This window comes from Manacus candei, unplaced genomic scaffold (genome assembly GCF_025592945.1).
Source record: "Manacus candei isolate 608988 ecotype Guabito, Panama unplaced genomic scaffold, ASM2559294v1 h1tg000023l, whole genome shotgun sequence".
In the NCBI taxonomy this organism is placed as follows: domain Eukaryota; kingdom Metazoa; phylum Chordata; class Aves; order Passeriformes; family Pipridae; genus Manacus; species Manacus candei.
This window is the reverse complement of record NW_026138071.1, coordinates 8,064,527-8,087,130: the sequence shown is the minus strand read 5'-3', so window position 1 is coordinate 8,087,130 and position 22,604 is coordinate 8,064,527. Positions and strand designations below refer to the sequence as shown.

General features: G+C 48.2%; 1 protein-coding gene across 1 annotated transcript in view; it reads right to left on the bottom strand.

Moving 5' to 3' along the window:
- LOC127471245 (unconventional myosin-X-like) overlaps positions 1 to 17,963 on the bottom strand; it is a 90,810-nt gene extending 72,847 nt beyond the window's left edge. The window contains exons 1-2 of the mRNA XM_051787994.1: positions 17,857 to 17,963; positions 3,753 to 3,851 (exon numbers count right to left, since the gene is read on the bottom strand). Of these exons, the coding sequence (XP_051643954.1) occupies positions 3,753 to 3,851; positions 17,857 to 17,877 (120 nt within the window). The 5' untranslated portion in view covers positions 17,878 to 17,963. The remainder of the gene's footprint in view (positions 1 to 3,752; positions 3,852 to 17,856) is intronic.
- Between the last annotated feature and the right edge of the window lie 4,641 nt (positions 17,964 to 22,604).

The following is a 22,604-nucleotide window of genomic DNA, read 5'->3' as shown; positions in this document are numbered from 1 at the left end:
GCAGCAGGACACTCTGCTAGCATAGCCTGAAAAAAAATGCATTTTTTTTTCCCTTTTCAGAGCAGAGACCTCAAGCACTTTCACAAGAAAACTGAAGGAGTGGGAAGGGATAATGGGACAACTAAATTCAGGAGAGAGTACAAGCTGCAGATGCATAACATGAACTGGAGTCTGTCAGGAACAAAATCACTTCCAAACTATGAGGCAGCAAACAACCCTGGTTCTCTCTTCTCTGCTGACTTGGACAAATTTTGGAAGGGGATAAGTAAAAAACGGCATGACGTGATCTTTCCTTACATCTGCCTGGTACTTACTCATTTACCACTGCTTTGTCAGCCCTTGTGGCCATTTGGGCCAGAAGAGAAACATTAAGAAAACATTTAGAGAAAAAGCTGAGTGGACAAGTGTCCTAAAAGATATCAGGCAGCTGGCAGCCCCTATGCCAAGAGGCTGCTGTGCATGAAAAGTGATGGGTCAGAGCTTGTTTCATTGCTCCTGTGGACAGTGTGGCAGAAAATGGAACCTTGAAGAGCAACAGGAGTCCTAAATACACAAGTAAATAATTAGTAGGGGTTAGCTAATCACCTGTTAAACCTGTCTTGAGCCACTTGGTTGGTGTTATTCAGTCATCCCTCTCTAAAAAAAGTCTGGTCCAATATCCATAAAGAGTTAAGCAGGTGCCCTGGCAGGACTGCAATAAAGCTGTATTAGGAGCACTGATTCTGGTACCTTCTGGACAGAAACACTGCAGAGGTGAAATACACTCCCTGGAGGAGCAATCTGATGCCACGTTGACATCCTAGCTGAGGCCAAGATGTCACCTGTTTGTCCCTGAGGCTGCAGAGGTTCACATAATGCCCTTGCACATCACTGCACCTCTAGCAGCTCACCCTTTCTCAGGCAGAGGCTGCGGCCTCCAGCCCCACTGAGGTTTGGGAGGTGATGTCTCTGTGCCTCTGCAAGGCACTTGTGACATGCGGGAGAGTTTTCAGATCTTCCCTGCACCAGGAGAAAGCTGACAATTAATTTACTCTCTGCCCTCCAAGGTAGAGAGTAGTTTCCAGTCTCTGTATCACCAACAGGCTGCAGGGATCATCCACTGTCCTGGAGACAGACACATAGTGGTTTTTTGTTCCCAAGACTGTGTCAAAGTGGCTTTCTTCAAGGAGTTCAGAGATTTGAGACACAAACAGGATGATGCTCCACCTTTAGGGTCCCAGTAAGGAAGCTTTTGTTACTCTACTGCTCACTTCTGGACCCTTCTAGAAATGCAGCAGGAGAGCAGTTTGGAAGATCCTTTCCACCATCTTGTTCCAGGCAAGGCACGCTAGAATGTCATTCAGCACTACTGAGCTGAATATGATAGCTGATTTTTCCTGAAGCAAGTGAGAGCTCAGACAAACTGATCTCTCAGCAAAGTTGCCCCTGGAGTTTCCCTTTTCCAACAAGCTAATATGTAAAACACAAAGTTATAGGTGTCAATAAGGAGATCTTTATTATTTGGGAAGGAAAACAATCAGCTTTCACTCTAACAGGCACCTCACAACACAGCCAAAGATTTCTATTCTCTTCCCAATGAGAAACTGATTTTTGCCTCAGATTTAGCCCACAGTCAGAACAAAATGACCATGACTTTCTCCAAGCCCCTGCAATGGTTAGGAATAAAGCAAAACCTGGCCAGCAAACAAGCCAAGATGAGATTGCCAGCCCTGCTCACCAGGCTCAGCAAGGAAGAAATGATTCCTTCTCAAACTCAATTCCATCCATCAGTGCCACCCTGAGCACATAAGCAAAGCTCCCACCTGGCATCCAAATTACGTTTATCCATAAAGCATTTGGCTGCTTTGTCTGTAGCAAATCTTATTTCCAAATGGTTTCAAATCTTGTGTTTTGTAAGTATTGGCTCCTCCTTTCCTCCCAGGAAGACACATTTCTGAAGGATTTATTGCTCGAGATGTTTTAAAGGAAGTGAAAACGAATTACAAAAGCTTTGAAGGACTGGACTTCTTACCTTAGAGCTGCAAGAGCTGCAGGTATGCTGGGCCACAGCAAAGATGAGGACAACTAGATTTAGGGGTTCTAAAAATCAGAGGGATCAAACAGTCCATTCAACCCAAAGTGAAGAAGTTTTTATCTGAGTTTTCACCTGGGGTAGGACTTCCAGTCCCTCCTACAGGTATGAATCAATGAAGGTGGCAGGCAAGGGAAGCACACAGGACAACTATTGTGGGGGGCACTGAACAAAGAAAGCCCTTTAATGATCACCATGTACTTTTGCTGCATAAACCATGAATCACATGCTCCTTCAGCATAGTGGTTTCTTGTTTCATGGGAGAAACCCCCCCCCAAATTCAGCTTTTTTTACACCTGTGAGTCATCAAGCATCATCCTGTGTCTATCATCTGCCTGTCTATATACAGGACACAGGTTGGCAGTGGGTACACCCCCTTAGATGGCTCTAAGGTAGATTTCAGAGGTGTCAGGTGGGTTTGGAAGATTTTACAAGGCCACAGCAGCATATCAGAAGAGGCAGGACTGGGAGAGTAACAGAAATGCTCATTGTTTGTTGTCCCTCCAGAGGCTGCTGCAGTACCTGTGATCCCTTAAAATGTGTTACTGACTCTCCAGCACTTCCAAAACAAGGATCTCCAAGAAGGAATTTGAGAGACTACAGTAAGCAGATGAAAAATTTGTGTTTGCTAGGTGAGTTTCCATCTCTGAGAAACAAAACAGGATCTTTAAAAAAGAACGATGACTTGAAATCAAGCCCTTTCAAAGGAAGACTGAAAAATATGACAGTCCTACCACTGACTCTCCACTAACTGGAGTCCTAAATCCCCTTTCCTCCTGCACCCTCCTTTGTTTGCCAGGTAAGAGGCTGAAGAAAACCTGTCCATTTTCCTGTTACAAAGCAGCCACCTGCAGAGCCCCATTCACCAGCACAGCTGAGCAGATCTAATTGCTCACTGCTGTAGGGCACAGTCCTGCCTGTTTCCCCATCCTCCTCAGAGACCAGGCACCAGTCTGACTCACCAAGAACCTCCCTGAAGGCAATGGATAGTTTTCCCAGGGTTAGCTAGTCCAGCTGACTCACTGAGGACTTGGACGATCCCCAGAGATCCCTTCCTACCAATATTATTCCACGAGCACTACAGCAGATGCACCAGGAAACCACAAGGAGCACAGGGCTGGAAATCAGGCAGGAAAGAGGCTTCTTCCTACCACTGTCAGAGAGCTCTGCTCTCAGAGCTTGGCTGCCTTGCTGAACTGTCCTGGGCATCACTGCTGCATTTACACCACTGACTGACACAGGGAGGCCACTGCCCCGTGTCCCTGAAACCAAAGGGCTGATGGCAAAAGCTGCTGAAGCAGACGGTGGTGAACACAACATCTCTTACAATGGCACAGCTTGCAACAAGTACATCCTGGAAGAAAGGGCTGCTTAGTTGGTGGAGCTGCCTCCTTCCCAGGAGCACTTAGCCAACATAATCATTTTGCTAGGCTGTGAATGCAACTCCTTCAAAGATGACACAAAGAAAACCAAGAAAAGTGAGGTGGGTAGACAAATGAAGAACAATCTTCTCTTTTTAACCTTCGTTACACTTTTGGCATAGTTTGTAACAGAGCCTGGTCACTTTTCAGACAGAATCACAGCATTTCAATTGATACATTTCAACATGATGGTCATGCAAAAGCAAGAAGTCCATCTTGCAACTTGGCATAGGCTACAGCCTCGTGCAAACTTCACTTACCGTGCCATAATCTGAGGTGAAGAGCACGTTTCCATCGGCACACAAGCCAACAGTGCATGGCTGCAGCTGGTCTTGCTCCCGCAGCCATACCCTGGCACCCTGCAAAAACCAGAAGACCTCCTATTACAAAGAACTGGAGCCTGTGAGATCTGCACATGGAGTGCAAACACCTAAGGAAAGCTGGGGGAAACTGCATTATTCAGAGGCTGCTTCTAAGCAACAGATGCTTAAAATTTTTAAGTAAGTTCTACTTACATTTTCAGAGAAATCAGGTTTGATTTTTTTAATGTAACACAAGCAGAAGAAAAAGCAGTTTTACTCAGCTTAATGTGGAAACCAAAGTAAGGAAACGCCAATTTTTATAGAAAGTGTCATGGAAAATCAAAGACACACAGAATAGTGGCTTTGACTGTCTAAATATTTTCAAACTTGGAATATCCGGTCATTAAAAGTCATGTTACAATAATAATAATAGAAAATATAAATAAAGCATGTTTACAATTTCATACACCCACGCACCATTGTAAGTCAAAACACTTTCAGAAATCATCAGGGCACAGCTAAGTAGATACATTTACAGACACTTGCAAAAGTTTCCTTTGGTAAATGAAATTACTTGAGTGTTTCTCTAATGTATACACACACTGATGTATATATGATGGCCCTGATGTCTGATGTGTATATGCACTGATGTTTATATAGTTTCACATACACTACAACATCTTTAACTGCTCAGTGTCTCTCAAGACACTCAAGACAAGTCTAAGCAAAAGGCAGATTTCTGGTAACATATAGGCAGGGATCTGCAGGACAGGCAAATCTCATAGCTTGCCTACCAAAACAGTAGGGAAAGTAAGTTTGCTGGATTGGCCTTTTCTGCCCTGTTTGCCTGTGGGACCTGGTACAAGGGAAAGAGCAGGAGCATGAATGCAAATCAGGGTGAGCATGACCTGCAGAATTAGGCAAAATGTCACATCACATTTCAGTTATTGCAAACTAATCCATTCCATGTCTTCCCATAGAAATCACATAAACACTGCTTAGATAAGTACAGCGAAAAATCTGAAGTGCTCAACTATTGAGTTATATTAAGACCATCCTGCCTTTCATCGATTCACAGACCTACTTTCTTCCTAATTTTTTTTTCTGCCCCTAAGTTATTGATTATAAAAGCCCTTCTTACCCTCTTAATCCCATCAGCACCATTAGCTCTTTGCTTGTAGACTTATCATGTTTGAAGAGATGGAATAGTATTTCTATATTACATTATACAGAATGTGGAATGCTAATTCTATTTTTAATGATTTGTTTTTAGTTTGGGTGGGTTTTTTTAAACTACTTGAGTCACTTTAAACACCTTAGTACCCTGGATTTTCCTTATTGTAGAAGACACATCTATTGGCCAACCTCCAGTCCTCCCAATACAGGAACTGGGTTTAAGGACATTAAAAAAGGCCTACATAATTCTAGCTTTACTGTTGTGTTCTGGTCTAGAGTTTCCACACCAAGCAAATTAATTTCCCCTCACCAAGTGAATGAAAAGCACCAGTGCATCTGATCAGCACCTAAACTCACAGGTAGTGTGCAAAGATCACTCCACCATTGCCAGTGACCAATAGCAACAGAAAAAATTTAATCTTATGTTACAGATTCAAGTTTTAAGATCCCAGAGAGCTGGTATAAACCATGCATTGAATAAAGATTTTGAGGAACTATATAGAGGTCTCTGTGACATCCTCTTACATTTTCTGAAACTCTTGATGCTTGAGACAAAGTGTCCTGAGGCATCTAGGCAAGACATTGCTGTTGAGAAATCATCCATTTCCCAAATCACATTCTGACTATTCTGCATAAACATATGAACAGCAACATGTGTTAAAAGATAATATTTTTGCTGGTTTCACCAAAGAGTCCTACTAGCACCACAGTACAGAGCAAAGAGTCAGAAAACAGCAAGGCTGTGTCTAGAGTTCCCAACTGGGAAAGCAGGATGAAAGAAACCATTTTCTAAGAGACTTAGTGTAAACATCCCCAACAGTGCATTTCAATGCCTTCACCAGTAACCAGTAACCCAGGATTGCACAGATGAGAGCCTGAAGCAAGTGCAATTTAATGAGGAGACAAGCCTGCACCCTCCCATGCACGCTGCACCCCAATGCCATGGCATGCACCCCCCACCATTAGGAGTGTGTCATGATTACAGCACCTTATATGGTCGGTCCATGGAAGACAAGAGGGGTCCAGGTTAGACAGACTTTCCACTCCCTGAGCTTGGAAATAAATTTGGAGCTAGATGCAGTTGCTAATCTGACACACAAGTAAGTGACACTGCATGGGTATGGACACTGTTATTGATTAGATACCATTTAAAGGGGAAAAGAAGGGATATGAACAATGGGATCATTCTGGTATCTTCAACATGTAGAAATTATCTGAAAGTCCAGACTGACCCAGACCCCTTTCCCAGCAGAAGTCCATGTGCAAAAGCATTGACAAATACTCCTAAAAGGAGATGTAGTTCTTTTATACAATACTCCACAAGCTTATGGCAGATCCTTCTGTGTGCTGTTAAGGACTAGAAGGTAACACGCTGAAGCTACCAGGCACTGTGGCATTTCAGCTGCCCAGAACTACTTACTTCAGTTTACTTTGATGTTGTAGCTGTTTTTACAACAGCAATTGCCTCTGCCTAGCAGAATAAATTCAACAGTTATGTTGTTTCCAAAAGGAATATCATGCTGATACATCCAGAAAAGGAACCACAAAACAAATAATTATTGTAACTTCTGCCCAGCATAGCTCCCATTTCCTGGAAGGCCAAGTTTGTTTTTGTGCATCTCCTTCCATCAGCCCTTTTTTCTAAAAATCAAATTCCCCATGGGACCTTGTCTAAATACAGAAACAGATGGCGACACCAGAGAGACTGCCCTCTCTTCACTCCCCTCTTCCCCAATACCACACATCTCATTGATCAGTTGAAAGGATTAAATTGAGCAGAAAACTTCCATGAACTGCCAGTCAGCAAGGCTGAACTTCCATGGGGGAAGCAAGGGCAGTTGCACAGAGCACTGCCCAGCACTGCAGAGCAGCGACCTGCTGGCTCGGGGGGCTCCCAGCAGGCAACACAGAGGATGGGAACACCCTGCTCTTCTAGTACAAAAGTCCTTCAGCTTTCAGTTAGGGATATAGAAGGTCTCACCTTCATCCAGAGACAAAACAGTTTAACAAAGTGAAACGAGCAATCACTAATTTGAAAAGAACACCTTAATAGACAGTGTAGGAACATCAACCAGTGATGATTTTGTGTAACCACTTTCAATCAAATACAGCTGGCTGAATAGTGATCATACAGTCAACCCAAGCCCGTTATATAATGAGAATAGCTCATCCCCTCCCAATTCTTCTTTAACCAGGAGTTTATTAGGGGTCTTGCTTTGGTTTTTACAGGCAACAACAGCAGGAACTGAAAGGACAAATAAAGTAGTAACATATTAGAGTTCCTATATCAAGGGTAGGTCACTCGGATGTTAAACAAACTCTGAGACCAGCATCCTCATTCCTATCCTCAGTGACAATCTGTCCATGAACTGGCCTTGCCACAAAGTGTGTAGCAAAGCACAACCCTGAAAACTGATCCCACACCATGGGGTTATAATTTAGAAAATAAAGTTGCTTGCATACAAGGAGCAGTGTTTCATCAGTACTGGCTCACTGTCGTACCATGATGCCTTCCACTATGGACAGTAAACTCTACGATGTCATTTTTCTCTGTTCATATAATATGATCCTAGAGTCAGAAATAAATAATGTTTCCTGATATTCGTGATATCAAGAAATCAATCAAAGCCACAGATTTATTTGGCCTTCTATGCCTTTTTTTACAAGTCTGAAACCAGAAGTTCTCTCTGACACTCGCATGCCTGTATCTTAATCTCAGTAGATGCAGTATGCTGTGTTGGCAGGGAAAGAATAAGGGAGATCTTGCATGCTGTACCCAGGGAATGGGCATAGAGGCAGATGGCAGTGCACAACTCTTACTGCAGTAGACATTAAAGTAGAGTTATTCAGTTATTCAGCTACTGAAGGGAGCAAGGTAAGCTCCAGAGTACAAGATACAGAACTCTGTACCTGCAGGTGCCTTGGCCTCTCCAGAGCCTCCCAACTCAGCAGGAGGTACATTTAGAGATTGACATGAGAAAGCCCCTATTCCACAACTGTACCACTCTTCAGAAACAAGTTATCATATTCTGTTCTTATTTGTGTATTCTGGACTACCCTTGAATCTTCATGTTCTCCCAGGATGTCCTCTCTCTTCTGGAAACGGCTTCTTCCCATACACAAGCAGGAATGAGCTGCCTCAGCTGAATTTGATGAGAAAGCAGTGCTGCCTCTCTCTGAGTGCACTCATAATCCCATTCCTCCTTGTGCACAAACCTACACAACTCCCAGGAGTAACATGCTCAGCAGGGGCTACAACCAGAAAGGCTGCATCAATTTCCAAGGGTTATTCAGAGAGGAAAAGCACTTTTGGTAGGAAGACATCTTTCAGTGTATGAAACAAGCATACAATTGTCTGCTATTTCCATTACGGGATGTTTTTAATGTTTTATTTGTGCATGAACATAGCTGTCTCAGCCTCCAGATGTACCTACAAACACAATACTATGAGAGGCTCTTGCAGTCCCTTGATTTAGGTAACTATCCCCAATCAGGCATTCTGCAAGGGGCAGAGATGTCTCAAAAATGTACACCCCTGCACTGAGAGTCTGAGACAAAAATCTACATGGGTGCTAGAAGTTTTCAACTCTAACTACTATATACATAACATACCTTTGTCCTTCTAGCACACTGAAGCTGTTCAGTGGGTATCGGGCATCCAAGCCTTGTGTTTTTCCTGGCGATGGATCCATATGCTCCTAGGCTTGGAAAAGACTCTCCTTGCAGCACTGCGCTATGCCAGCTCTCTTTCCTCAGTGGGCTTTGCGGTTGCAAACCATGAGGCAGAGACTGGGCTAGAAAGGCCCTTGCAATCCAGACAAAGCTGGAATCAGGTTTCAATAAATGCACTTTTCAACAGATTGATCTGGATGATCATGAATAAGTGATAGAACAGATATAAAGAGCCTTAGCTAATGGATATAATATTGGTGGGGAGGGGGAGTCCCTGACACCCTAGACCCATATGGTAAGGAATGCAACCTTGCTGTTTTTCTGATGTCAGGCTGAAATGAAGCCATACAGTCAGTTCCTGGGTTATATCTGATCAGCAAAACCAGGACCAGCTGCTGAAAGGGAGGGGCAGCCCAGGAGGCCATAGGTAAGAGAGAGAAGCAACAACAGCTCAGTTGGCAGAAGCCAATGTGGAGTAGCTGGGAAGAGGGACAAAACCTCAACAGCGGCAGGGGTAACAGAAACAAAAGTCTACTTTTTGTAAGGCACAAGGATGACACACTGTAGAGCAAAAAGGGACTGGATTGCACCTGTCCAGTCCCATGGTTCCCACACAGCAGCCCACTGAGCCTAGGCAGCCTCTGCAAGCCAGCACAACTCGCAGAGCTGAGCACAGACTGCAGCCATGGGTCCTGCTGCTCCAGAGCTGCAGCCTAGAGTGAGCCCATGACTCATTCTAGTTTTGCCAATTAGCAGCCCCATTCCTCACTAATTAAGGAGCAAAGCCCTCAGTCTGCCAGCAGCTTTGCAGAATAGCAATATCAGGAAAAGGTTTGTGCATTTTAAATCATCTAAGAGCAGTTTGTCACTTCTGGTCACTGATGTAGGTGCACTGCTTCCCACTCCCCTTTCGCCTCCCCCTCCCATCTGTTCTGTTCCTCTCTCCTCCCCCAGTTTGGCTGCTGCACAGCTTCTCACTCTCCAGCACATCTCCCAACTTCAAATATCTCCCAGGAAATGCCTGGTCCTTGGAGGTAATTCTTAATCTTCTCAAAGAAGCAACTACCCAGCCATAGCAACCACACCAACTCCTCTTCATGGGAGTGGAGGGAGTGAATCCTCAACTGTTTCTGCATACTTCAGGGCTGCCCTTTGCCATGAGCATAAGGTGCACAGAGAGGAGGCAGGTGTGACTTTACTGTGTGCTCTCTCAAGGCTCAGTTTAAGATCAGCTGCCCCCTGCAATTCCACTGGGGCAGTGGAGTCACTCCCCTTCTCAGCTGAAGCAACAGTCCTAGAGGGTTTTGCAACTGCCTGAGAACTTCTCACCAGCCTTGAAAATGCATACTAAATTTAGTTCATAAAACTTAACTAAATTTAGTTAAGTTCATATTGCCTTCTCAATAAGCTCTACCCCACCTAAAAGTTGAATTAAAACAATGTTGTTCCCTAGGCATGTTATTCACATGTATATCTACAGATGTGTATTCCCTGTCACATCACAGCAACAGTAGCTTTCCCACATCATCTCTGTAGCCCTGAAAGAAAGGAGGCAACATGGCACGTGCTAAAGCCCAACCTGGCCCTAGCAAAACTGTTACTGACCAGCCTGCAGCTCCAAACATAGCAAGTGAAAAGGTATTCCTGCCCTGCTCTCAACAGGAACGTTGCTTTGGGTCTCCTCTCCCTCTTACCACCAAATACGTAGTGACACAGCCTGCTTGCAGTTCCCTCCCTCTCTCAAATTCAGCCTATGGCTTCAAGGGTGAGGCTGGGCTGATGAGCAGTTGAGAAATCTTCAAGGTTCACAGACTAGAGCTCAGGGCCTCAGGAAGCCATGAGGATACAGCAGTCTGTCACAGAGACACCAGCTCCAACATGGTGCCTCAAGAAGCCACAATGCAATGCCTTTTGTAAAAATCTCGGATGAGAGCCCTGAAACAGTATTTCTTCCGCAATGTTTATGCATAATTATGTCCAATACCTTTTTGTATCTTGCTACAACCTTTATTTCAATAATTCCTTACCTTGTGGAGTTCCACCACCTACTCACACATTATACAGAAACGTACACTTTTAAACCAGTCTCATCACTGTGAAGCAGAAAATCCGTTTTTCTTGCGGTCAGAGGTAGAGGAACAGAGGAGTTCAATCCACCTTCTCTGTCTCATCCATTATTTTCTGCTCTTTTGCCATGTCTCCCCCTATTTGTCATTTCACTAATAAACTAATCTCAGGTTCTTTAAGCTCTTCACGTGAGACATTTTCCTGGTGTTTGATCGTCCTGAGTGTCCTTCCCTCAAACACCATACAGACAGCAAGTGGAGTGCCTCTGAGCTGGAATACACTGTCAGTCTATCTGAAATAAGAGTGAATGTGGGAAAAAACTGGGGAAACAAGCCATGTAAGAAAGAAGGTGGGAGACAGTGAAGACAGAAGAGTCCATATTTCACTGTTTTCTAAAATCACTGGGTGCTACTAGCTAAAATCATACGTGTGCTAGTAGCAGCATCCAACTACTACATGTGGATGGCAGTATTATGAGTAATGATGCAGATATGCAAAAGTTTTTAACAAATATCCCTGGAAAGCACCCTTCTTGCATCACATTGCAATGCTGACGTGCTTTCCCATATATTAGTAAATTAAAAGGACATAAAACATTTTAAAAATCAACAGGTGCAAGAGTTCCCAGAGATCTGTCCAATAAAGTTTCTCACCAACTGATATTCATCTTTTATAAATCTGGTAATGCTGAGGAAATTCCAAGGGATTGAAAGGGTCAGAGCCTAAATGGGAGTGATAGCAGGATTATCCCACATAACCATGGGTTGCTTAGTCTGAGGACCCCAGGGAAAATACAGAGGTTTTGCTCTCAGCTGTTTCATCTTAAGGATACTCTGGCTTTAATCGTTTTCCAGTGCCAGTCAACATGTAGAAAGAAGTGTAGTCAAAAAGAGTCCTTCCTCAGCATCCAAGCATAAGAGAGAAATAAGACAGTGATTGACTCTCCTGGCATTGTTCATGTAGAACACAGTATTCTAGTAAAAGTCAGTTCTTGAGCAAACAGCAGCAAAGGGATCTCAAAACTGTTGTTATGCACAGGGAAAATCACAACTAACTGAGGGAGTTTCTAACAAATATCTGCAGTGACAGGGTCAGTACTATTTCGTATTCTCATCAGGGACCTAAAATCAAAACTAGCGCTGACAGTACTAGCAGATGCCAACATCTGGTAGATAAGTAAGTACCCACAAGGATGAGACCATCAGAGCAGTGTGGATTCCACAGCCCACTTGTTTGAAAAAAAAGGGATTAAAGTACAGCCAAACAGAAAGGTCATCATCAGAAGAGAAGGAATGCAAGGAGCACTTCAAACAGAGGAATGTCTTCTGGAAAGTCACAGACCCAAAGAGGATTGTGAATTGCTCAGCAGAAACTCCCAGGACATTTGGTTGAAACAAGAGCTGATGCATGTCTGGGATGTATAAGCAGGAGTAAGGAAGTTTACTGCTTACTTATCCTTTGAGTGAGAAAGAAGCCTTCCAGATACAACATAAAAGGCTCAGTCATTTTTACTATTCGGAAAGATCCCTTGTAGTGCAAAAGTACTTGTGAAAATGTTAATGTCATTATGTAGATTTGCCAGGGCTAGGGCTGCCCTATCTAGCCCAGACACTGATAGGGGGGAGCAGTGTGTGGCCCAGCATGGGCTGCAAACCTCTCCTCTTCAATTAACCACACCCTGCTGAGAGGACACGGATGTCAGCAGCGCTGAGACCCCTGCTCTGCTACCTCCTGGCTCACCTTTGCCAGCAACCCAGAGGCAACTTGGTGACAGAATAATTTTTTACAGACAAAGAAGTTATTTGGGACAAAACAACTCTCATGTAGCAAAGTAGGACCCAAAAATGGATGATCTGCCAGACACTTTAGAAATGAAGCAGGATTTATTTTAAAACAAGGTTGCATAACCACTTGAAGAAGCTGCAAAAAGCGGGGTATCCTCCAGAAATAAGAAGCCTTTCCAGAAAGTGTGATTCAGCCAAACCTTCATCATTGGCTCAAGACGCAGGTAACAGGAATAAACAGGACTAATACACCACCCTGGTCCTAACCCTAATTTCCACCTTCTCACTGAACATGCCGGTCACTGTACCTATGAGAGGCCCCACCACCAGTTCAGTTGCTGTGATAATTATTGCATTTCTAATGACAGGACCTCAGAGTACCCTGGACACCGTGCCAAGTGCTGTATGGCAGACAGGCCATCCGTAGGTGTTTTTCCTGAGACTTGGCTCTACAGCACTGCTGAACTGTGGGCAATCTCAGAGGGAAATGAGGAGGCAGAACTGCAGAGTTTAGGGTAACTGGAGGATAACCAAGAAACCCAGACTCTCACAAGTTTCAGTCTTAATGATCACATTTAAATAGTTTGCAGATTCTCCTTAAAGCAAAATGGGAAACAAGAAATTGAGAAACATTTGTGATTATTATGTTAAATTAAAGTGTGGCAAGAAGTGAAACCAGAGCAGAACAAGGTGGTTTTGGAGACCATGATGGGGCAGCTGTAGGCTGGCCCGGGGCAACCTGGCATGCTTCACGTGGAGACTCTCATCGAGAGCCTGCGCCAGCCCACCCTCTTGCTGCTGATGGGATCTGACAAGGTCGCAGCTCATGCAGCCTGGTTCCAGATGAATGCCCTAAGGAGGGAGCTAGCAGGACTCTCTCTCTTCCACCACACACTTCTTCATGTCACCTTTGGCACAAGAGCTTTCTTCCCTGCAATTTCTGCTCCAGAACACGTCAGTCGAAACCTTGTGTCCTACATCTGCTTCTTTATCACTCCGAATGATTTGGGGGAGATGCAGCTGGGATAGATGATTCTGCATCTCAGAATATCCATGCTACACTAGTCCAATGGATATCTTCAAGGACAGTGGTACTTCTTTTTAGCTGAACTACAGTGATTAATTAAACAGAGAGGAATTGCTCTCTTTAGTATTGACACAGAGAGCATTACATACACAGGATGGATGTAATAGTCAGAATTTCTGTCTCTTCCCAATCTCTTTGGTCTTCTTTTCTAAGAGGTCACAATACTCTCAGTAGACTAAGAGGAGGTTGTCAGGAAAAGTTGACAAAGCATATGTTCCTGAGGGGAGAAGAGAGGCTTTGTTGGAATACCCCTTTAAAGAGCAGCCTCACTGATAAAGAAGATGATGCTCTATGTACCTTTTCTTTCCAAGATGGCATTTTCCTAAGCCAATGGTTGTTAATACATGGGAACTCAGCTCTCTTTTATCTGTGAAGACAGCACATCACTCATGGTCAGTGTCATCCAAGTCAGCTGAACCACTTCCCTCATCTCAGACAAGAGTCTCTAGATAGATTCTCCAGGACATCCGGCCAGGCTCCTCTCTCACAGGAACTCCACCTTCTCCCAACGGCAGGGAGCATGGGAAGGGCAAACCAAGATGTTGAGAAACCTAATCCAGCATGCCATGTATAAACTCTTCCCACTCAGCACAATTTGGGCTCCCTCAGACACCGGTCTCTGAATGATGTAGCCAGACAGCTTCAACCAAAGCTGGTGAGAATCGCATGTGCAACCAAAAATCAGACCAGTCCTGTACCTGCTGCACCCATGGATCAGGCAGGCTCCATACTGCAAAGATGCCTTCACTGTCAAGTCCCTTCAGTTCTTCTCCTTACCCATGTACCCTGCCTGCAAATGTTTACACACATGAGTTTACACTGGGACTAAGGAGCCATTAGACACCTGAAGGACAGTGAATACAGTCAAGTGTCATGTGGTTGGCAAAGGACCACACTTTTCAGACTCACTGATAGCTTTGTGAAGTAGCCAGGCACTTCCCACTTGCATCAGGTAGTCAGCAGTTGGGGCAAAACTGCCAGACCAAAGGAAACCTGGCAGAGTTGATTGCTTCCCACCTCAGTTTGGGGCCAAGAAAGCAGCTCAGATGCATGCATGGTGGCAACTTGGGTAACCTTTGTGCTCCTCCACAGACTTGACTCTGAGACTTCCCCCTGGTCTGCGTGTGTCCCTGGGGGAGATGGCTCCTCTCCCTACCTCCACAGCAGATGTCCCAGGCCAAAAGAAGAGAAGGACTATAGTCAGAGAAAGATGGGAAGGATGAGGAACAATAAGTGAAGACATGACAGCTGTAGAGAGGACAATTCTGACCATCACAGCCATGCAGGACATGAGCATAGAATCCCCCTGCCTTTCTCTCTGCATGTGAGAAAGTTTAAGAACTTCAGGGGATTTATTTTACAATACAGAAGAAAAGCTTTGGATTTCACCAAAAGAGCAATGAGGAAAACTGTCTTTCGTGTTGCAAGAGCAATGAGGAAAATGCTTAAAATGTCAGCATTTCTAGGCTAGTGGCACGTGAGAAGGAGAACAGCACCTGTGACTCCACTGGATGCAATGGGACCATGCTGGCTGGTCACTCCAACTGGAGTACAGAAGGACAAGATGAGAGAAGTGTCTCCTTTAACTCTGGCCATGACATTCCTGCCCCTTGGGGGAGAATTGGAGAGCGAGTCATATCCTCTGTGTCACCCCACATCCTGCCCACACTCCAGACACACAGGGAAACCATCATCTGTCACCATGCCACAGCCCTGGCCTCCAGGGCCCCTCCTCCCTGCCTAGGCACAGGACTTGCTGCAGCAGCCAAGAAAGGAGATGGCAGAGCACACACACTGTCTCGGCTCCTCCACTCAGACCCGTCTGGAGCAAAGGCGTCATTCATCACATCTCTGAGACATGCTGCACAGCAGACCTCAGATGGCAGAGGCGCACATCTTTGTGCTGTACCACTTGCTGAGGATGAAGTCTTTCTAATCTGGCCCATCTGGGACACTGCAGGGGAACAGTGGTGGCAGCACACACCCTGCCAGCTCGCTGTCCCTGGGGTCTGCAGGCAGAGGAGGGCACAGCACATGGGAATCCCCTCAGTAGCGTCAAGTTGGCACAACCAGCCAAAACTATTCCCCCCTTGGCAGAGCCTGGATGATAAGTAGGTTGAACCCATCACTAAGCCACTTATCATAGATAAATTTCAAAGAATAGGAACTCCTTTGGTCTCCAGCTTGCTGAAGGGGGAACCAGGGGAGCTGTAAAGACCCATGGCATCCCCACCTACCCCTCACATTGCTGAGCATGGTATCTAAATGCTGCAAGCACAGCATGGAGCCTGCTAAGGCAAGACCAACGGCATGCTGGGGTTTAAGCTATTCCTTGTAAGAGACGACATGCATCCCCTGGGACAAGCTCATTTGCTGCCGCTGCAGAAAGAGGTGAAGCAACTCCCTTCTATTCAGGCTTTCCCTCCTACCAAGAACACCCCCATCGAGAAAGAGGAAGAGTGACTGGGGTGCAGCAAATGCCAAACATTCCCGCTCTGGGGAAGCATTCCCTCTTTCCCACCCCCACAGTCTTTCCTGCAAAACAAAGCTTGATGCTTTCCCATACATGCTCACTCCAGCTCTCCAGCCTGTGATTTACAATAGATGTGGGACTCTTAGAGAGACTTTGGCTTCAGGACTGTCCCTGAGTCTTTCCCTGGAAATCCCTGTTTCTCAACATAATGGTAGAATCATGCCTGGACAAGTAGAGCTGGACATAGCAGACAGTTCTCTGATGGGTGCTACTTGCAGAGACATGCATCTCTGGGCATCCCCTTTCCAGCTCCCACTCCCATCAGGTGCTTCAGGCTCCTCGTTGCAAGCTCGTGGCTACTCCTGTTGCAAGAGGCCAGGAGGTTCCTCCTGACAGAGGGGTGGGCAAAAATGCTCTGGTGAAATGGCCCTTTGGGAAACCCTGGCCTTCATCTGATTGGATACAGATGGCCCAGGCTTCCAGGAGCAGCAGGTTAATCAGTTAATGGCTGAAGGATGCTGGGCGATGTGCTGCTGCGCATGCTGCGGGGCAGCCCCAGCCTCACAGCCCCAGGGCAGCCACTCCTTCCTCGCTGGGGCCAGATCTGGGAAAACATCTGTTCTGATAAAGAAAGTACTTCACCAGGGAGGGGGCAGGCCTGAGCCCATTAGCTGCTTCAACCCACTGACTACGGGCTGCTCGGGAGGGGCTGCTAGCTCCCCACCGCACCCGTGACTCGCAAGACCAGACACGGGGGTTAATAGCCTGGAAACCATCCGGGGTTTAGAGGGGGCAGATGTCTGTTGCCTCAAACAGGAGGTATTTAAACCTCAGATGCAGACCTTAGGATGGCCCTGTCACCCCACAGTGCCTGCCGTGCCCACTGCCAGTGCCACAGGTACCCGCTGTCACCCACGGGGCCAGCAAGGGCTGCCCCGGCCTTGCACCCACCTGTCCCTCACAACCAAAGGAATCACCAGACTGGGCTGGAAACCTGTGCATGCTCAGGCAAGGAAAAGGGCAAGAGAGAATTTCGGGGCGTCCGGGCTGTGCACGGCACCTGGCCCCTCCCGTTCAGTCACTGTCTCCCCCCGTCATCACAGTGCCCCGCACGGCTGTGTGCACAGCGGCGAGGGCACCGCGGACAGGCGGGGACCAGAGCCCGCGACTAACAGGTACGAGTCCGGCTGCTGAGCAGCCGTTCTGCCCGCCGGCGTGACGGTGACTGGGCAGGAGCACAGAGGGGCAGGGGACTCCCATCGCACGCTGCCCGGCCCCTCACCGGCCCGGTGCCCCGGCCGACAGCCGCGCCGTGACACGCACACGCAGGCAGGAGCAGGCTCCGGACTCTGAAGTCGCTCTCGAGGATTAAAGAGCCGGCTCTGGGCAGCCATGACTATCATGCGACAAACCCTCTCCTCCCGCAAGCAGCCCTCGGCCGGCTTTGCCGGGACCACGCATCGCTCGGGCTCCGGCTCCCGCAATCCCTTCAGCCCCTCGCACGGACTTGCCCGGTGCCACGGCGGGCTGGGGAGCGCTCGGGGACAAAACCTGCCGCATCCTAGCGCTCCAGAGAAAGTGCAACCGGGACCACCTCGGGGAGGGGGCAGCGGGGGCGCGGCGAGGCCCGCGGGGAGCGCAGCGTCCCACGGCCTCGGGGACGCTCCTGGCCCGGGGCGCGGCACCCCGGTGCCCGACTCGCCCCGGGACCCGATCCTGCCAGCCGGCCTCCGCCCGGCCCCCCCTCTCCCATCCCTGAGCAGGGACCAGCCCGGCCGCCGTCCCCGTCCCGCCGCTGCCCACCTGGCGCAGAGAGGCGTCCATCGGCGGTGCCGCCCGCGGGAGCGCTGCCGCCGCTCTCAGCGCCGCATCGCCGCGGCCGGGCGGGCACGGCTCGTCAGCCCCGCGCCGCTCTGGCTCCGCCTCGCCGGCCGCGGGCAGCGGGAGCGGCCGGGCCGCCCGCTCCGCCCCGCTCCGCCCGCCCCGGGGTGCGGGGAGCGCGGCCGCTGCGGCAGCGACGGGGCCGTGCTTGTGCCGGAGCGTTTAGGAGCGGGGTGAGACTGTCTGGGGATTAGCCAGCACCTCGAGAGTGGGGTGCCGAGAAGGGCTTGGAGGGGGCCCGAGAGGCCAGTGTCACCCACGGACACGCAGCGGGGACGGGGGATCACTGCTGCACACAGCCACAGCAGCCACGTGTGGACCTTTGTATGGGCAACTGGTGTCATCTGGAATAACAAACATTTGGGGTTTGGGGTTCCCTTCAGCAGACCGTCATAGCACGTTAACAGGACTGTTAACAGGAATTCTGATAGAGCTTCAGAATGATGTCTCTGAGATCTGGAACAGCTGGTGAAGAGCAAGAGGTTGGGCAAAGTTTGTCTAGATCATAGTTCGAATATAGAACTTGATCACAGATTGAAGTGTGGCCAGATCATAGTTCACAAATGCACTGTGAAGGTATTTCTTGCCATCAGAAATTAATTCTTTATTCTGAAAGAAAGGAGATCTAATGGAAGAGGCTAGGGGAAGGTTTTTTAAAAATTATTATTATTTTGGTTAATAATGTGGGATTTTTAACTACTTAAAACACAGAGAGCATTCTGAGGTAGATGACAGTGTCTTGTCCAACATCCAACTCAAGACTTCAACCACTGCCTAACCTGTGATGACTACTCCCACCACTCTTCCACCTTCACTATCTGGACCTTTGAGTAAAGTTTCCTGATATATGAGTCGCTGTCAATGTGTCCTTCCATTTTGATACCAAGTCGCTGAGAGCTGTCCTGGGCATGACTATCCAGCCTCTTTTGTACTTGTGCTGGATTAGTTTAATCTATACCACTTTCCCTGCCTTATGAAAACATCATGCAAGACAGCTCCAGAAGCCTAACTGCAGTCCTTATCTCACATCTAATACTTCTATCCGCAAGGCCAATTACCGTGTTAGAGAAGGGGATTAGATCAACTCACAGTGATGTGTCCTTGACAGTCCTCCTTAAAGCCACACATTTGTTGTCAAGCTGTTTCTGCCACAGCCAGCTTTCTCCTCACAAGAGAACAGTTCCCTCCACTATTGCTGCTTCTGCAGACAGTTTTGGCTGTTCAGCTTCTCCATTCTGGCTGGTAACCCGGGAGCCATGGAGCTCCTCATAGCCACAGGAAAGTTGAGGCTCACCTTTCTCCTCTGTCTGCCTGCCTGCCAGCAGTTTCCACCAGCAGGCATCTCCAGCACCAGACGTCGACTCCCAGGCTTCTCTGGAAAAACTTTGGCCATGGTTCCTGTCATCCAGGGTGAAGTAAGAGTCCTACCTTTCAAAAGGCAAGGTTTTTAGTATTAACACTCTTGACTGACACCTTCTAAGAGGGAAGCAGAAGGTGGCTTGACTCAGTCCTTAGAACAAAGTAATTTTACAAACTATTCAGGCAATAAACATTGGATTCCATAAAGGGAGCAGCAGTGACTGATGCTGTAAGCCCTGTACTCTGTCAGCCTGGTATAAAAGGTGGCAAGAATCTTGACAAGAAACTTAACACCTGATATGTGTTCCTTTCTGTTATAGGATTAAAGCACTAGTCCTACATTCGTACTGCCCACCTGGAAACTGCAATGTCTGAACTGTTTCCTAACTAGCTTAAGGTGCTGTTCCTGGGTAAGGGTGGCTACAACCACCATCTGCTTCTTAAAAGAACCTTGATAAGCAGATGATCATTGACTTGCTATCACTAGCTGGCCCGGACACTGCCACCACCACGTCTGGCACCTCAACAGGAGCTGTTGGACGCATCGGCAACATGATGAGCACAAAGAAATCAGTAAGGGTTGGCATGGGCTCCACTGTGCAGGACAAGCCCAGGACCCCTCTCTAGCCCATCAGCCTGCCCTCCTCCCCCCACCTTGGGGCTGCCTCCTGCCCCAAGCCTGGCACAGCAGTGCTGCTCTTGTGTTTGACAGCAATGTCACCAACCCAGTGATCTCCCAGCCCTCCTGTCAGCCCAGGTGCAGATGTCGCAGTAACCAGGGTGCCATGGCTGTTTCCTTTGTCAGAAGAGAGCTGGGCTCTGGTAGAGGAGAGCTGTGGCAAACAGATGACTGTGGGTCTGGGCCATGAGCTATCCCTGCATCCATGAAAGGAGCAGCCCTCTGGTGCTGCAGGCAGCAGGGCCCCGCACCCAGCCCTGGCGGCAGCAGACAGTGAGTCAGCTTCCTGCTGGGCTTTCCATACCAAGGGAAGGTCGGCAGAGGACTGGCAGGAACAAGCCGAGGCAGGAATTCCTCCTGGACACCAGACAATATCTTAATTTCCTCTTCTGCCACGGGTCTGGCACATGGCTGGGAGGCGGGCAGGCCAGTATGCTGCCGCTGCGGGTGGTGAGCATCTGCCAGACTTGCTCTCCCATTGCCTGCAAGGGAACAAGCTGTGACACCTTGGCTGCAGGTGCCACCTCCCCAGTGGCTCATCAGAGCTGTGCTCGTAGGGTAGGGGACTGATTTCCTCCACTATCATTCCTGGGATGATCTCATTTGGGAGAGTCAGCAGCGGAGCCAGAGTACATTGGACCTAACCGAAGGCACAGGGAGACACGGATTCAGGAGGAGGGCACCCGTGCTCTGCTATGCATTGCCACCATTGCAGCCCCAACTGCCAGGCCCTGCTGCTTTGCTAGGGCCACCAAATTCCCCCTTGCCCAAAGCACAGGACAGCCAGGAGAGTCCTCCTTCTCCAAAGGGGAAGAACTACTGAGAAGCAGCAGACAGAAATCAAGCATGATGCCCGTGGCCAGACCCTGGCAGACCACCAGATGCCGAAGCACTCTCCTGACATAGACTGCACACATACAAGGGGAAGGGGACACACAGTACACACAGTAGGGTGCACGCTGGCCCCGCAGCTCTGGCCCTCTCCCTGTTCCAGTTTCACAATTCCTTGAAATCATCTTATAAATCAACTCTTGAAAATGACAGTTCCTCCCTTCTCCCACTCCCAGCCTGCGGGTAGCCTGGCCACAGCTCAGACTTGGGCAGGGTCTGGCCAGGCCAGCTCAGGCTTGGACTGTTTGAACTCGGCACACAAAGCTGGGGACCTCTCCTCCAGCCCCATCCCCTGCAAGGTGATGATGGTGATGATCAAAGCCATGCTGAAGCCCTCCTTGCCCGGGGCTGCTCTGAGGCTCTGTGACAGGAATTAGCCCAGGCTCCTTGGGGACAGGATCATGTTTGTACCAGATGTGTCCCTGCTCCAGAGGAATGTGATTAAGGATGTCTGGAGACGCTTTCACAGGGTCACACCAAGCACTGAGGCACCTGCTCCCCCAGAGAGCAGGAGTGTGAGGGGGAGCACTCCTCGTAGGGGGCAACAATGTGGGATGGGGAGTGTTCATCTGTCCTGGGCACCCTGCTGTCTTCTGTCTCAGCCAGCATCAGCAGCGAGCCTGTCTCACTGCAATGTGCAGTGCTGCATCCACATGCTACAGAGCTCAGGCCAAGGGTGGCTACACCCTTGCTTAGTCTGATCACAGCGGGAAAAGCTTCTTATCCCATCCACACACAGGAATGCCCTTCAGTGCTACCCTTTCTCTGTAGGTCAGGAAAACAGGATGTCGTCTTCATTTTCAGCCTGAGCACAAGAGCAGAGAGCTGGAGCAGATGGTCCCAGAGGGTGGATGCTGGGAACATTCATCCCACTGTGACCATGTGCCACCTCTTGGCCTCTGAAGTACCCTCCCGAGCTGTGTCACTGGGGCCAGCATTAGCTGGGACCTTCCACCAGCTCCATCTGCACTTGGCTGCACTGACAGACCAATAATAAGGTATCTCCAGCTTTCTCTGCAGATAGCGGTCCTGGTCTTGTTCCCTCAGCCCAACCCTTCCTTCCCTTCCCTGCCACATCCCAGGCCACACATCCAGCTCCCAGCAGCAACAAGCTGAGGTTCCCTACCTCTGCTCTCTTTATGCTGCTGCTGGTTTGCTTGGGGCCAAAATGTATCTGTGTGGCTTTTACACCTCGGTCATGAGAAATGCAGTCCTGGCGGCAAGATTGCTGAATGAAGGAGCTGAGCTGCACAAGGCTATAATTACAGTAGGAGCATGTGGGGATGAGGCCAGCCAAGTGCATCCACCTCATTTCCTCTCTTATTAAGCCTGCCCTTCTTTTGTTTGACCCAGACCAAGCCTTGCTATTAATGGCATGATGCTGTGGAGGTCACAGATGATTCTGCTACAAGCAGCCTTGTGGATTCTGCCTGACTGAATGTATAAGCAGGGCTTTGCTCACAGATACCATTACTACAGGATTCATGCTGTAGAAAGTATGTCAGGCAGCTGTGGTGCAGGCGTTTCCCAGACTGGGCTGTTTACCAGATATGGCGAGTTCTCTGTCTCCAACTGCAACCAGCAATCCAGGCAAGCAAGCAAGGAGGTTAAATGGTGTCATATCACTGCCCCTGCTTGTGGTCAAGGTCTTCTGATGGGTGCTGGTAGCTGGAGCCATTTCCTCTTCCTCATCTTGCCTGCACTGCTTCAGCTTGCAAAATAATTTCTGTGCTGAAGGAGA